General features: G+C 42.7%; 1 protein-coding gene across 3 annotated transcripts in view; it reads left to right on the top strand.

Annotated features, from left to right (window-relative positions):
- pax7a (paired box 7a) overlaps positions 1-15,765 on the top strand; it is a 95,160-nt gene that overhangs the window by 42,762 nt on the left and 36,633 nt on the right. For all 3 annotated transcript variants that reach the window (XM_058054785.1, XM_058054782.1, XM_058054783.1), the window contains exon 6: positions 14,431-14,630. In XM_058054785.1, the coding sequence (XP_057910768.1) occupies positions 14,431-14,630 (200 nt within the window). The remainder of the gene's footprint in view (positions 1-14,430; positions 14,631-15,765) is intronic.

The following is a 15,765-nucleotide window of genomic DNA, read 5'->3' as shown; positions in this document are numbered from 1 at the left end:
GGAGTCATTATTGTGGCTTATTTTCTGCCCCATTGTCTTTCTCGCCACTTTCCTCCAACATCTGTGGGCCGTATTGCCAATCCAATTTAGTCTGACGAAAGAGGGGGGGCAGAAGGGGTTGGGGGGGCTTTATTTCTTCATACTCCAGCCCCTCTCTCGTCTGTGTCACTTACAGTGGGCATCGCACTCGCGCATTTGTCCTTGTAATGAATCCCGATTGGTGAGTATTACCTCGACTGGGATTGTGGTGGCTCAGATCCATTAGACTGGAGTGAGGGCAGGAAATGGGCCGGAGGAATGAGTTGACACGAGGACGGTGGCGTCTCTCAAGTGGATATGTCTTGACAAGAGGTGCCGGCGCCTCCCTAAAAGGCCATTTATTTGGCTCTCATGGGTTATTCACCAGGAGAGAAGGGAGGATTAGGGTTTTAACCGGAGCAGTCGGTGGTGGTCGGAACACGCTTGAACGGCGCTGGTAACCGACCATAGGTTGTTTATATTACAACAGCCTTTTAGAAGATGAGAGATTTGAAAACAACATGAAATGTCTGGTCAGAAATCCCGGTCAACATTCATAGCAGGGATGTTTGGAGAGGGAGGGGCATTTTATGGGCATTTCTATTATTGGCATATTTTCGCCAATCGCTGGTGATCCTAGAACATAATCTACATGAAAAGCGGGGATCTACTGTATTCAAGAGAGGGTTTTTTCATATAAATATATATTTTTTTAATTCAGTTTATGATTTGGGGCTGCATGGCGGTCGGTTGTGTGGTTAGCGCGCAGGCCTCACAGCTAAGAGATCCGGGTTCAATTCCACCCTCGGTCATCTCTGTGTGGAGTTTGCATGTTCTCCCCGTGCATGCGTGGGTTTTCTCCGGGTACTCCGGCTTCCTCCCGCATTCCAAAAACATTCCACGGTGTACCCCAAAAAATAGTTATAAATCCTAAATCCATAATAATAAGATGAAACATAACATTCTCAGTTCGATTCTCCACTTGTGCATAGCTGTGTGGGGTTTGCATGTTCTCCCCGTGCATGCGTGGGTTTTCTCCGGGTACTCCGGTTTCCTCCCACATTCCAAAAACATGCTAGGTTAATTGGTAACTCAAAATTGTCAATCATAGGAATGAATGTGAGTGTGAATGGTTGTTTGTCTATATGTGCCCTGTGATTGGCTGGCGACCAGTCCAGGGTGTACCCCGTCTCTCACCCGAAGACAGCTGGGATAGGCTCCAGCACCCCTTGCGTCACTTGTGAGGATAAGTGGTAGAAAATGAATGAATGAGGTAATGATTTGGAGTGCATGAAAAATTTTGATCACATGGCCATTTTTTTAGTACCACACAGCAGCAACAGAACCAATGTTGTAATAGTGGTTTAATGGTAATGGTTTAATTATATTTGAACATCAGGTTACAATTGAATGCATCACATAATCAATTCACAGTTTATTTTGGTAAGGGACCAAAATGCTCTGACAACAACATTTTAAAGCGCATATAGAGGTCAAATGCAAAAAAAAAACCTACAGCCACGGCGCTCATTAGAGACCTTAGTGGTGATTTGCTACGCATCCAACGTAGATCAGCACCCCAATCAGCTGATCTACACACATGGTTTGCCATGATAAAAGCATTAGTAACTGACCTCGTGGCCTTAACAGACAATGGCGCCTACTGCTGGAGCGGGAATAACACGAAACATACATTTTTATTTTGTGTTCCCGCTCAGAGGCACACAGCGTTCCTTCTTTTGTCTGGACTCTACGGCGGGTTGCATTGCCTGCGACAGAGAGAGACAGAGAGCAATTTCCGTCGTAAACACAATTTAATTCACCGTGTAATTCCGTAAATCACAGTCATCCCGACTAACAAGTTATTTATCAGACGACAAAAACGTGGTTGGCGGCTGACAGCTGACGTCAAACCACAAAAGCTTTTCTTCCAGTTGAGATGAATCCTCCTGCTGAGAGATGACTGTAAACTTTTCTTTAGCACTCAAAAAAAAAAAAAAAAAAGACACAACCCCGCCCTTATGTGTGACTTTTTCCACGATTTAATGATGGTTACTCATCAGTTCATTACACTTGACAGAGTGCTCTATTTAAACGTGTGAGCTTTGTCTGACATTTATTATAGTGCGATGCTTCCCGTACAAAACACAGTGTACACATTTCCCCGCCTGTCTGAGGGAATCTTGGCTACATTTTTGAGATGCACACTGTAATAATAATAATAAGCAAGACCTCTGGCACAAATGCACGTTTGTCTTGCCGATTAAGCTGTTGTTATTCCACCAAACCAAACAAAATGCAGAAATTAGCCGACACGACACAGGCTTTTTATTATGTCCATGATAAATCAGATGAGCCGGTCAGAAGCACGTAATTTATTGAAAGACGCATACTTTCCAGCGATTCACCTCGCCGGCGAGGGTTGTCAAACTCTGAAAGGGTTTCCGCTGGTTAACCGCAAAGCGAGCTGCGTTTAGGATGGGGAGGGGGGGTGTGGAGACAAAAGGCATTTCTGGCTAATTTTATTACAATACAGGAAGAGGCGGCATAATGTGCAACAATAATTAGGTTTAGCACAGTGCCCCCGCGCTCTCTCTCTCCTCTCTGTCACAAACCATGCTCTGCTAGTTTAAAAATGGCCATTAGCCTATGCTACTTAGCGGCAGAACATTTCACATTTTATGCTCCTGATGTGCTCCAATGCTCAAATATTCATTTGTTTTTAATTGCGTATGCAACCGCGCGCTAAAGACAAACATGTTGTAAATCACAAATTGCTCAAATTGTCCAAAGAAAAAAGGGCGGAGCTGGCGTCCTGGTCCCTGCAAAAATAACAACTTGCAATGTTTTGTTCCCTATTTTCAAACTAATGGGCTTATTTCTGCATCGTCACTCATTCCCTCCTTGGGGAATATGTGAAAAGCTCCACATTACAGCCTCGCTTAAGCTCTTTGTTGCAAATACTCACGCTCTTTTATTATTAACAATCTGTCTTGGTGAAGCCGTTTATGCAGCAGCAGCAGCTACCGTTTTATGTTTATATCATCTTTTTTTCTTGTGTCACGCAAACTTTTTTTTCCCCCATAAAATTCACTGCCCAGAAAATTAGAAGACCTTCCTCAGGCACACACACACAAGCATGCATGCAAACACACACACACAAAGGGGTCCAGTGTGTGCATTCCTATACTGTGCTGTGGGTTAATCTGTCTTTGCTTCTGTGGAGAAAACCATATTCCTCCTCCAAGAGACCTCAGCTTGCAGCCTTTTTTCTTATTTCCTGTATTTTTTTTTTCAATGTAAGACGAGCATTTTTTTTTTTTTTTTTGCCAGGGGACCACAGCTCAGGCTCAATTTGGCAAGGACCCCCTCAGCCCCTCACCACCCGCCCGCCTTTTAACTCTGTCCCTTGTTAATTTCATTATTTTCGCTTTGACCTCAATTAGTAAAGACTTTGAGGCAAGCGGTGACATTCTTGTAGACAGGGGATGCTGGAGAAGAAACCTGGCAAAGTTAGTTTTTTATGATGATCTAGGATGTGTAATTAGGGGATTTCCAGGAAAATGCCTTGTTGCGGCAAATTAAGGCACATTCAATGCAAAAGCAAGTCAAGAATATAGAAATTCAATACTTAAAGATGAGGGCAGTGTGTGTGAATTACACACTTGGATATTAAAAGTCTAATATTGACTGACGGGATTGACTCTCCTGTGCCTTTTAGTAGAAATGATTACAAAATGGAGAATATGTATAGTACTATTCTGCAGGAGAATAGTACTGTAAATATTCTCCTCCTCCTATGATACTCCGCTTTTATCTGATGATTACAAATACCTTTTTGTATATATGATCATAATAAGATGCATTTATCACGGGGTTTATGCAATGCTTTATAGTTTATGGGATAAAATAAGTCTTTATTTTGTGCAATAGGGAGAAATTCAGTTTTTTCAGCAGTGAGTGGAATGCAGCGCTACATAAGTACATAGAAATATATATATTTACATATATAGTATATATATATATATATATGTATATATGTGTGTGTATATATATGTATATGTATTTATATAACATTAGCAACATCCATCCATCCAGAGGCGGGGTACACCCTGGACTGGTCGCCAGCCAATCACAGGGCACATATAGACAAACAACCATTCACACTCACATTCATACCTATGGACAATTTGGAGTCGCCAATTAACCTAGCATGTTTTTGGAATGTGGGAGGAAACCGGAATACCGGGAGAAAACCCACGCATGCACGGGGATAACATGCAAACCCCACAAAGAGATGCCCAAGTGGGGAATCGAATGTTCTGTTTCAGCATCTTATTATTATGGATTTAGGATTTATAACTATTTTTTGGGGTACACCGTGGCCTCGTGGTTAGCATGTTGGCCACCCATTCAGGAGATCAGAAATTTCGGAGTACCCAGAGACGACCCATGCACACATCTAACCTTCACACAAAGATGCCCAAGCTGAGATTTGAACCCAATCTCATGACTGCATGGCCACTGTTCGGCTCCACAAACAGCCTAATTTTTAATATTGAAGACCCCCTAAACAATCATTTTGATCATTGTTAAAAACAAACTAAACTCATCATCCTCCACATTCTTTGGCAAAGAGAGAATCCTTCAAGGCCGTCACGTTTTTCACACTTGGGCAGCACTCAGGCATGGGGAGTCAATATGTCAGCATTTATGGATGCCCTGCAGAGCTGCACAGGCCTGTCAGGCACCTATTCATGCTCTAATGGCCCCCTGAGGAGCTTGTCTCTGCGGGCTGAAAAGGCCGGGAGGCCCCAGCAGTGGACGGCCTGTTGTTGAAGGCAAGCGTGCGCTCTCACGGACGCTGCCGTGCCTTCATCCAAATGACAAGAGCTATAAAAGAGCATCGCTCTATGACTCTTCCACCCCCAAACACCTCCCTCCGAAAAAAAAAAAATGGTAGAGGGGGCTGGCTAATTGTTTGTTGTGAGATTAGAGAGACTCCTCCTTGTTGTCCTCTTCTTGAAGGAACCCTAAGAAAAGTATTGAAGTACTTGCTGCACATCTTGATGTTTTGCATTTGTACTCGTAGTTCTCCTTCTTTCTCCTGCTTCATTCTTTAGAATTAAGAGTGCTTGGAATCATCATGATATGGTGAATATCCAAAAATCTGTTATTCCAAATACTGTATAAAAATGCTCATATTCAGAGAGGTAGTAATCTAATAATATGTTTATAATTGTGCATGTAGTTTAAGTGACATAAACACTTTCCAAGTTCTAGTGTTGAGGACAAGGAACATCAAATATGAATCACAAAAATTGCAATTGCAAAAATGTTACTAAAATATGCAAATGAAAGAGCACAGTCAAAGCTAAAGTGTGCATTAACTTATGTGCAATACAGTACTTGACGTGTATTAGCCCAAATATAGTGACAATAATACTAAGTATTGTTATCTTTGGCATCGTGGATGTCATTAGACACTGGAATTCCCAAACTTTGTCCAATCAAATTGGAAAATTTGTTCCTTCTTGGGAGGCAAATTTACTGAAACACATGTTTTGCCCTATATTATAATTAAATTAAAGATAAGTGGGTATTCATGTACTACAAGAATCAGTCATTTGTCATAAATTGGTGCCGCCAATGGTTCAGGTGTACTTCATGAAGTACTGGCGCATTGTTATTTTTGGAAAAATGAATCTCACTATGCAACCGAAATTCACAAACTTTTTCAGCTCAAATTTTTAACATTTTGTTCCTCCTCAGTACTGAAACGTCCGCATTAGGGTTTCACAATGTTTCACAATATAAGGACATCCATTCATTTACTATGCCACTTACCCTCATTAGGGTCACAGGTGTATGATGGAGCCTATTCCAGCTGACACCCTGGAATGGTCGCCAGCCAATCACAGGGTACATATAACATAAAATGGTATACAATTTTAACTCAGTCTTGTCTAAAAATCTAATGACCTTAAGCCTTATAATGAAAGCACATTTATTTATTGCTAACCAAGTGGCTAACTTTTCTAATGGGATTTCAGACTCTGCACACATTTCTAATGCCTGTTGTTGTGATTAAGGAAGATGTAGTCACCCATGCAATTCCAACTGTTTATAGAAGATATTCTTGGGGAAAATGGTGCTCTTATGTTGAAGGACGGTCACAGAAGTGTTTTCCGTACACCGAAAATGTGTGTAGACGAGCTACTTTCAAAATTAAAGTTGCTTCTCGATGTTCTTTCCTGGGATTCAAACAGACTAAAACACATCTGTGCAGATGTATTTAGCAAAGTGTCGGAGCTTTATTATCTCTTAGAAGCATGAATTTCATCATTTCACGACATTTTTAAGCTAAAATATTGGAGATGTTTTTCTTTCCCCGGGCCTCAAACTGACTAAAAGACCTTTTAAAGTGTCTGAGCTTCATCATCTCACCAAAAAACAGGATTCCTTAACTTTTTAAGCTGACATTTTGGCAAGCTTTTTCCTCTTCGGGACTGAAACTTACCCAAACAAATGTGTACTTTTGATTGTTTAGGTGTACCTTACATGAGCTTTGTTATCTTTAGAAGCATAAATCTCATTGGAAACCGGGATTCCCAAATTTTGGACATTTTCTTCCTCCGAGGGACTCAAATTGACTAAAACTGTTGACTAAAAAAGTTGCTTAACTTTACAGCCAAGTAGTTTAGTTTCAGCTTTTGCGCTTTAACGCACTAGAGTTTTGTTTTGAGTTTAGGATAACCCGGGGAGCTTCTTCATGGCAAAAATTGTCTCTTAATCGCTGATGTGGTCGTCACATGAGCTTGCTATCAGGGATGCATCGTGCACTGCGAGGCCCCCCGTTCACTTCGGCAGCCCCTTTGGGATGGAAGAGGCAGAGAGAGACGTGCATTAAGCGGGCGATGCCATTCTCCCAAAAATGCAAATCGGGGGAAGTTGTTAGTTATTTGATGTTGCTTCACCCCCATCCTCATCCGCCACCAACTCTCCGCCCCCAAAACATCCCTCCACTCTCACTAACTCCGGTGTTGTTGTGCTTGAATCGCATGCAGTCCCGAGGACAGGCAGGCGTGTTTATATGCAGGCCCGGAGCGGCAGAGACAGCACAGAGACAGATGCATGTCACAGATAGCAGATCCCATCGCTTATCTGCGGCCTGTTTGCATAATTAGGCCTTTTGATATTCACCCCCCTGTGACTGACAAAAAGTATAATTGCGGTATCAAGGCACGACAAAAGGTAGGCACAAAAATAAACAAGTCGACATAAAAAGGGGGGAGAAAAGACTCCGTGTTATTTTTGTCCTGTGAGATAAAAAAAAAAAAGTGGTGTAAATAAACACATAAGCAGCATTTCCAGCTAAATCTGCTGTCAGTCAACTGGTGTGACTCGGTGCTCACAGGCTGGTCCTGTGAATGCTTTGCAACACACACACATACATACACACACATACACACACATACACACAGAGCGTGAGGCCTCATCGTAATTATGCTGGAACTAATATGCTTTTCAAAAATGAGCCATTATGAGCTAATACCGCACTGCCAAAGCCCTGTCTGTTTTTGTCCCTGCGTCTCGGATAGTGAGCAGAAAGGTGCAGCTGATAGGGAGGCCATTGTCGGTTGCCATGGCACAGGGGAGCACGAAGGCAGGGGCTTATTTGTAATATCTATGTTTGTCCTCTTTAGGAGGTAAGATAAGTAGTTAGTAGGGGTGCTCCGATTGGTCAACCGATCGGTATCAGTGAAAAAGCACAATATGGATATCGGCCGATATTTGCTTTAAAACGCAGATTGGCTCTGCCCATTTTACATCAATCAGAATAACCATGTCTGCCATGTAAGTGGGACTTCCTGTCTTTGTGAGACTGATATAAGTTTTACATTGGTGCGGAATTTGGGCGCTAGTACTTGGAAGGGTGTGGCCCCGGTCCCAACCCACTTTACTTGCGAGTGTGGATTTGGCATTTGGGATCTGGGAGCCATCAGATACTATGTAGCACTTTTAGTGCAGGAGGAACATTTGTTGTGTGCAGGGCTATAGATGACGAGTGACGGACATGCCTTTTGTAACCACTTTGTGCACTTTGTGAGCATGCACGTGATTGGTGCACATCAGTCTTAGCACTTCTCCAGTTTGGCTGTCCAATAAGCGTACACGGCTCACATGGACCATGACGAGTGAACTCTTGCGTCATGCTTGAAACGGGTATTGTGCACACTGATTTCAGCAGTGGTGCCAAGCTGAGGGACGAGTGCCGGCATTTTGTGTCCTCTCCGGGGTGCCGAGGGCAGTTATGCTGTATGTATGTGATCGGTATCTGTATTGGTATCTGACAATTTCACCATGGATTATCGGGATTGGTATCGGCAGCATAAAACCTACTTCCTCAAATGTAAGGAAGGAAGTTGGGGGAGCATAAGATGTCTAACATCCACCACTGATGTCATCATGAAGGAATGGAAGAAGAAGAGTTTTTTTAGGTGGTGCTAGATAACAATGGTTCAGTCTTTTGAACAGATATGCTATTTAGACAATAATGTTTGTGTGTTGGGGCTGCACGGCGGTCAAGTGGTTAGCGCACAGACCTCACACCGAGGAGACCAGGGTTCAATTCCACCCTTGGCCATCTCTGTGTGGAGTTTGCATGTTCTCCCCGTGCATGCATGGGTTTTCTACGGATACTCCGGTTTCCTCCCACATTCCAAAAACATGCTAGGTTAATTGGCGACTCCAAATTGTCCATAGGTATGAATGTGAGTGTGAATGGTTGTTTGTCTATATGTGCCCTGTGATTGGCTGGCGACCAGTCCAGGGTGTACCCCGCCTCTCACCCGAAGACAGCTGGGATAGGCTCCAGCACCCCCGCGATAAGTGGTAGAACATGAATGTACAATGTACAATGATAGTACATCCCTACTGCTAAATAAGCAAGAAAATTGGTCACTGTGTACTAATCTTTTCAGACACTCATTAAAAAAACATTGATCTAAACACGATACTCTAGTATGAAAAGCGGAATATCCATGATTGGTCCCCGTTTGATTAAAGATTTTTGTATTAAAGCCATCCATTTCCTCTATCGTGCCATTTGTAATTCAATGTAGCTTTAATTCATTCTGTGTCTTAATCAAGTACTTAGCTAAACAAAGTGCTGACCAGCATTTGAAAATCAATGTTGGTGTGTGTGTGTGACTGATCTTAAGGGGCCCCCTGGAGGAGAGGAGTAATCGTGCCCACTGGATGGCACATAATTACATTCTAATTGGACCCTAAGTAACGAGCCGGGCACGCTGGAGGTTTATCAATATCCCACCAAGCCTTAGAGCGGCGCTATTATGCGAAAGGTCTAATCAGTATGTACCTTTTTGTTGCAGAGCCGACCATTAACGAATGGGTCTCGACATCCCTGCGGGGGTGTTGTTTACTGATTATTATTAACGTTGGCACATGAGGGAGTGGATTTAAAGAAAAAGAGGACAACATGATGATTAAATGTTTGTTTAGAAGATCCTAAGCAGACCTTCATCATTCTCTTTACGTTATGTTTAGTTGAAGAAGGCTTTGTTAACATTAGTTATTGATTAGGCAAAAACATTATTGCACATAAACAAAGCAGACTTTTTTCTCCTTGATTTGTTCACAGTTTTAATGTACATTAATATGACTGAAGTGGAAGAGTATTGACTTTACACTGCAACCTTTCATACATTTTTAATGGAATTGCTTTTTTTTATTTGTTGTTTTGGTTGCATGATTCCCGTTTTGACTTTTTAGATAAAATATGAAGACTTCCTGTAGTAGTACTGTATTGTTTTCACAAGTTATTGTTTATGTGATGTTCATTCATTCATTCATTTTCTACCGCTTATCCTCACGAGGGTCGCAGGGGTACTGGAGCCTATCCCAGCTGTTTTCGGGCGAGAGGCAGGGGTACACCCTGGACTGGTCGCCAGCCAATCACAGGGCACATATAGACAAACAACCATTCACACTCACATTCATACCTATGGACAATTTGGAGTCACCAATTAACCTAGCATGTTTTTGGAATGTGGGAGGAAACCGGAGTCCCCGGGAGAAAACCCATGCATGTACGAGAAGAACATGCAAACTCCACACAGAGATGGCCGAGGGTGGAATTGAACCCTAGTTTCCTAGCTGTGAGGTCTGCGCGCTAACCAATCGACTGCCGTGCAACCCGTTTATGTGATGTATTATGCAAAAAATGATATCCGCTGACATACATACATAACAGACATCTTTTTTCTCCTTGATTGTTTTGGAAGTTGTTCTGTTTTGAATGTATATTACTGCCCCCTTCAGTACTGGAGCGGAACCATATTAACTTTTTTTGTACACTTTGTATGTATGTGCTCCCGACGGGCTTTTTTGTGTTCTTTAGATTGCAGGACATCACTTTGTGTCTACGTTGTGTGGGTTTTTCCTTCTTTATCCATAATTCAAATACTAATGTTTTTTATTCTATTAATGGTGGTTACTTGGGTGGCATGGCAGGTTCTATCCTCCCGTAATTGGACAAGTTACTCAACTCCCAGTTGCTCCTGATGCAGCGCCATCAGTAGATACAGTAAATGTGCTAACAGTGTCCAAGTGTGTCTTGGAGGTGGAAAAGTGCTATACAAGTAAATGACTTACTTTCCAAGACCTCTCATGAATGGTGAAAAACTCTAAGTGATCAAGATGCACAAAAAATGCCTCTTTTTGGCAAATGGCTCACCTCTCTCTGCTCCAAACCCTTTAGCTATAACGTTGACATTCCCTTCAGATTTTGTATTGGCAGTTTCAATCAAATAACTGTCTATAAAATTAGATCCCATTCAGCTTACCTTCTCTCTTCAATTGTCATTGTCCTAAATATGCCTCACACACTTATTATACACATTTCATGTATAAAATGCACAAGTACTCACCATTAATAAATGCTAATGTAATGATCCATGAATAAATGGAACTGGAGTCACAATGTAGCCTTCATGCTTGGTTGTCAGGCTACGTGTAATCCACACTGCATGTCTGTTCTATTAATGATTTATGATCATATATTAACATGCGTGGTGCCATGGCGCCATGGTGCGTTCAATGATTGACAAATAAGATGCTTGATGAAAAAAAAAATCAGTTAAGTATAAATAAGGATTAAATAAAGACACAAGCATGGAAACATGTCACATATTCATAAATTATAACAGATTCATGGTGATTGAGAAATGTTTTCTGCAAGAAATTATAAATTTTTGAGCAAATATCTGTGAATCCTGAATGGTGACTGTGCGGCGGTTCAGTGTTTTTTTATTGGACGGTGCAAAAACTACTTCCATTACATCACCATGTGAATACTAGACCCCTCCAACACACTTTTGTTTTTCTTTTCAAGCATTTTTCTTAATTTCTCTGTGAATAATGCATCACATTCAGGCCTAAGCACATATGCATGTAACTCTCCGATGTTGGCAGAGGTGGTCTCCACTCCCAGTCCAAGTCCCAGCTGGGCTGTGCACGTATTGTGTTGTACCATGTTCCCTTTCCACCCCATCCTCATTACAGGCAGGCCTGTTGACCTTGCGCTTGTGGTTCATGTTTGAGAGCAGATGTGTTGGCTCTGAAGGGCTTAATGGAGAGCTGCAGTGCATGCCATCAGCTGTTGAGGGTTATCAATCATTAGCCCGCTGGCAGGTCTGAATGTGACACCCGCAGCGGGTTCCACGGTAAAGTAAAGTCTGCACAAGGAAAAGACTATCATTTAAGAAGGTAGAAGACGTCCCATCGAGTTTGCGTTGACTGCGTCCCCCCCTCGTTGTAGGACGCAGGGGTGACTTTGGAAAGTGGTCTCAAGTGTCGTCACAGCAATTTAGCGCCCCGACCGAAATGTGCATCCTGGTGAAAACCAACAAAAGATATGCGGTGTATGTACATTTTCAACTTTTGTATGTTCAAGGGTGTTCGCTGGTGTGTGTTTCAAGAATCAATCTTTATTAAAAAGGATAAGACTGAAGAATTGATTTAATGAATGCGGCCTCATGTCCGGCGGCCACGTGTAATCCGCAGAGAATCGTCGAGCGCGAGCTCAGGGGGGACAAAAAAAATGTTCGTGGAAGACTGGTGGAGTGGCCTGTGATGATAGTCTCCATATAATCCCCTAATTCCTTGTTTAATTAAACTCTGGAGCTGGCCTTGAGACTCTGCCAGCTCTGTTGCTCTTTTGTTCTCACAGTTGTTATTCCGAGGCTATGTTTGAGTATTCTTTTGTCCACTTGTGTTGATAGATGCTGCTGAAGTGAGCCGTAAACGGAAACAATAAATTAGGCGCTAGGAAGTAGCTCGATTGCTACCGGTGGAGCGGTACGCCACCTCGGTACCTGGGTTTAAGATCACAGGAAGGACATAAAACTGCTTAGCCTTTGTGTAAACAGCTCTATTATGGGTTTTAAATGAAACTGCTTACATGTATGTTTATACAGTGGATCCTCTCTTAGCATCATTAAAGTGTTCCAAAGGGTTCGATTCTAACAGATGTTAACCAAGTCAAATTCTATCATAAGAAATAAATCTAATGAATCTGTAGGAAGCTAACAGGGACATTTTTGGATTAAAAAATATATACATTAAAGGGGACCTATTATGCTTTTTCCACTTTTCTGACCTATAAATATAGTTGGAATGTTGTATTCTCGTGTTAAACAATGCCAAAGTTTCAGATAATGAGGTTTTTGCTTTTGGAAGTGAGCTCAGAAAAAGTTTGAGATGGCTCAAAACGCTCAGTTTCAAAAGGCGTGGTAAAACTGCCCCTTTGTGATGTCACAGAGGGGTGGACGTCCTTATATGGTTTATAGTTAGGAAGCACTTTGGGCGTGTGACCAATCACTGCATGGTGGGCATGCCCAGAAGTGGGTCGTGGGTGGAATAAATTAAAACAGATTGTTTTGGCAGGAAGCACAAATCAAAGGAAATACAGCCGGGATAGGTGCAGAGTCTGGAAAATCCAAAAAGTTTTTTGTGCGGGTTATTGTGTGTAGCTGCTCTATAGGAGACCACAACTCAATAAAAAAGGTCAAAAAATGAGTATTATAGGTCCCCTTTAAGAACAAAGTTGGACTCACCCAATGTATTATTTGTTGTATTACAACATGACAAGATGAAAAACGGACGATATGGTGGAGTAACCTCTCTTCCTGCATTCATTCATTAGGCCTAGTGCCGATGAAACATTTCTTTTCCGAAGAAAAAATCTTATCACGTTTTAATCTTGCAAGATCACCCTTCATTTATATGGTGTATGTTTAATAGTTGACAATGTCTATTTTTAGAAAAGTGCAGAAATACAGAACGGTGCAGCAGTAACAATAACATTTTCAGGGGCATAAAATCTTATTTTTCTTGTAATAAATAGCTGAAGTGCAGCACTAATAGCAAACAGAAGAGGTTTTTCCACTCTTTGGTTTTGTCCCGATTTGTTGACAGAGTAGTGTTGACACCACCCATCCCCCACTTAATGTGTACCATGTAGGGAAAAGTGTATGCCTGTGTGTTCCATGCCGATAAATCTGATTAGGAATACATGTGCTGTTACACTACTATAGGTGACCATTCTATGGGCTGTCATTGGAGCCGAGTGGTGTCAGAAGCGGGATTCTGGTGTCTCTTCTTCCACATCTTTCCTTTCTTCTCCCTCTCCCACACTCTTCTGGACTGTGCATGATGCAATCCAACAAGGCCCGCAGCAACACTGGCACATCACCGCCGCCTTGTCAGTGTCTCAATGAGGAAATTATGAAAATAAGAATTTTGTGACATGAAATGAAAGGGGCCATGCAGTCTGAATAGACATGCAGAGGTGGTGAAAATGATGCAATTTTCCAAATGCAGTTATAATGGTAATGTTGCGATGGTAATGCTGTCAAAAAATTTCCCTGTCGGCCCGGATTGTGCAGCTTTGTGCCGTATCTATGTTCCTCGAGCGGAAACTCAGCTTAGTTGAATGCTTCAAAAGTGGTGTAAAATGTGTTCTAATTCACTTAATGACAGAAGACGCAAACACAAGGAGAGCTGAATGGCTTTGCTATGATATTATGCTTACACACACTGCGGCTGTGTGTTGTGTATAAGCAGCATGCCCTTGGCCAACCAGAGGCGAGGAGCAGCAAGGTGGCCTGTGCAGATTAACCCGACTACCCCCGCTCCCTCTCTAGCGCTTAACTTCTTCTTAACCCCCCTACCCCCTCACTACTGAGGCAGGATTGTGCATCAGGGCCTTTTTTTTTTATTGTATATAAAAAATATTCACAGATCAAGATAATATTCTTACAGCTGTCATTGAAATGGAATGATGCATTTCCTGAACTATAACTATTCTACTCTTTCTTTACCCCTCAGGTAGCCGCACAGACGACGGTTCCGACGTGGATTCGGAACCCGATTTGCCGTTGAAGAGGAAGCAGAGGCGCAGTCGCACCACCTTCACCGCCGAGCAGCTGGAGGAGCTGGAGAAGGCTTTTGAGAGGACACATTACCCGGACATCTACACCCGGGAGGAGCTGGCTCAGAGGACCAAGCTGACCGAGGCCAGAGTGCAGGTAGGGTCCCGTCGCCTATTGAGGTCAAAAAGCATGGAACAGTTTTAAGCCCCTGCTAGTTTTTGTTGTTTTACTTCCCCTTTTGCATTGCACTCATTTGGGCTTTTTGAAACGGTACTTTTTTTGGTAATCATTGTTCATCGATGCACTGCATGGCGGTCGAGTGGTTAGCGCGCAGATCTCACAGCCAGGAGACCCGAGTTCAATCCCACCCTGGAGTTTGCGTGTTCTCATGCATGGGTTTTCCCCCCCGGGGACTCCGGTTTCCTCCCACATTCCAAAAACATGCTAGGTTAATTGGCGACTCCAAATTGTCCATAGGTATGAATGTGAGTGTGAATGGTTGTTTGTCTATATGTGCCCTGTGATTGGCTGGCAACCAGTCCATGGTGCACCCCGCCTCTCGCCCGAAGACAGCTGGGATAGGCTCCAGCACCCCCGCGACCCTCGTAGGACAAGCGATAGAAAATGAATGAATGAATATTCATCGATGCTAACGGGTGTAGCTCTGCCATCGTACAAACCTCAACCCCCAGATGCCTTAAGAGCTGCAGGGAACGAGTTGGCGACTCGGGATTTTAGCTTGTTGCTTATTGCGCTGATCAGTTCTCAATCAGTGGGGATCTATGGATGCGGGTTTGAGCCCCGGTCATGGTATAGTGTTGAACTACATTACACTAATAAATATGATTTTTTGGTATACAATATCTGACTGATCAATCTTATTGAAACATTATCAATATATCCTGTTTTTGGAGTGTGTCCCTCAAAAAGAGTGAAATTCTACAATAATATTTTTTGGCATCTTCCTTTATGATGTTTGGGCAGGGTTGCATGGCGGTCAAGTGGTTAGCGTGCAGACATCACAGTTATGAGACCAGGGTTCAATTCCACCCTCGGTCATCTCTGTGTGGAGTTTGCATGTTCTCCCCATGCATGCGTGGGTTTTTTTTGTTTCCAAAAACATGCTAGGTTAATTGGCGACTCCAAATTGTCCATAGGTATGAATGTGAGTGTGAATGGTTGTTTGTCTATATGTGCCCTGTGATTGGCTGGCGACCAGTCCAGGGTGTACCCCACCTCTTGCCCGAACAGCTGGGATAGGCTCCAGCACAGAAAATGAATGAATGAATGA

The sequence above is a fragment of the Doryrhamphus excisus genome, chromosome 18 (genome assembly GCF_030265055.1).
Source record: "Doryrhamphus excisus isolate RoL2022-K1 chromosome 18, RoL_Dexc_1.0, whole genome shotgun sequence".
In the NCBI taxonomy this organism is placed as follows: Eukaryota; Metazoa; Chordata; class Actinopteri; order Syngnathiformes; family Syngnathidae; genus Doryrhamphus; species Doryrhamphus excisus.
This window is presented reverse-complemented; position numbering and strand designations above follow the sequence as displayed.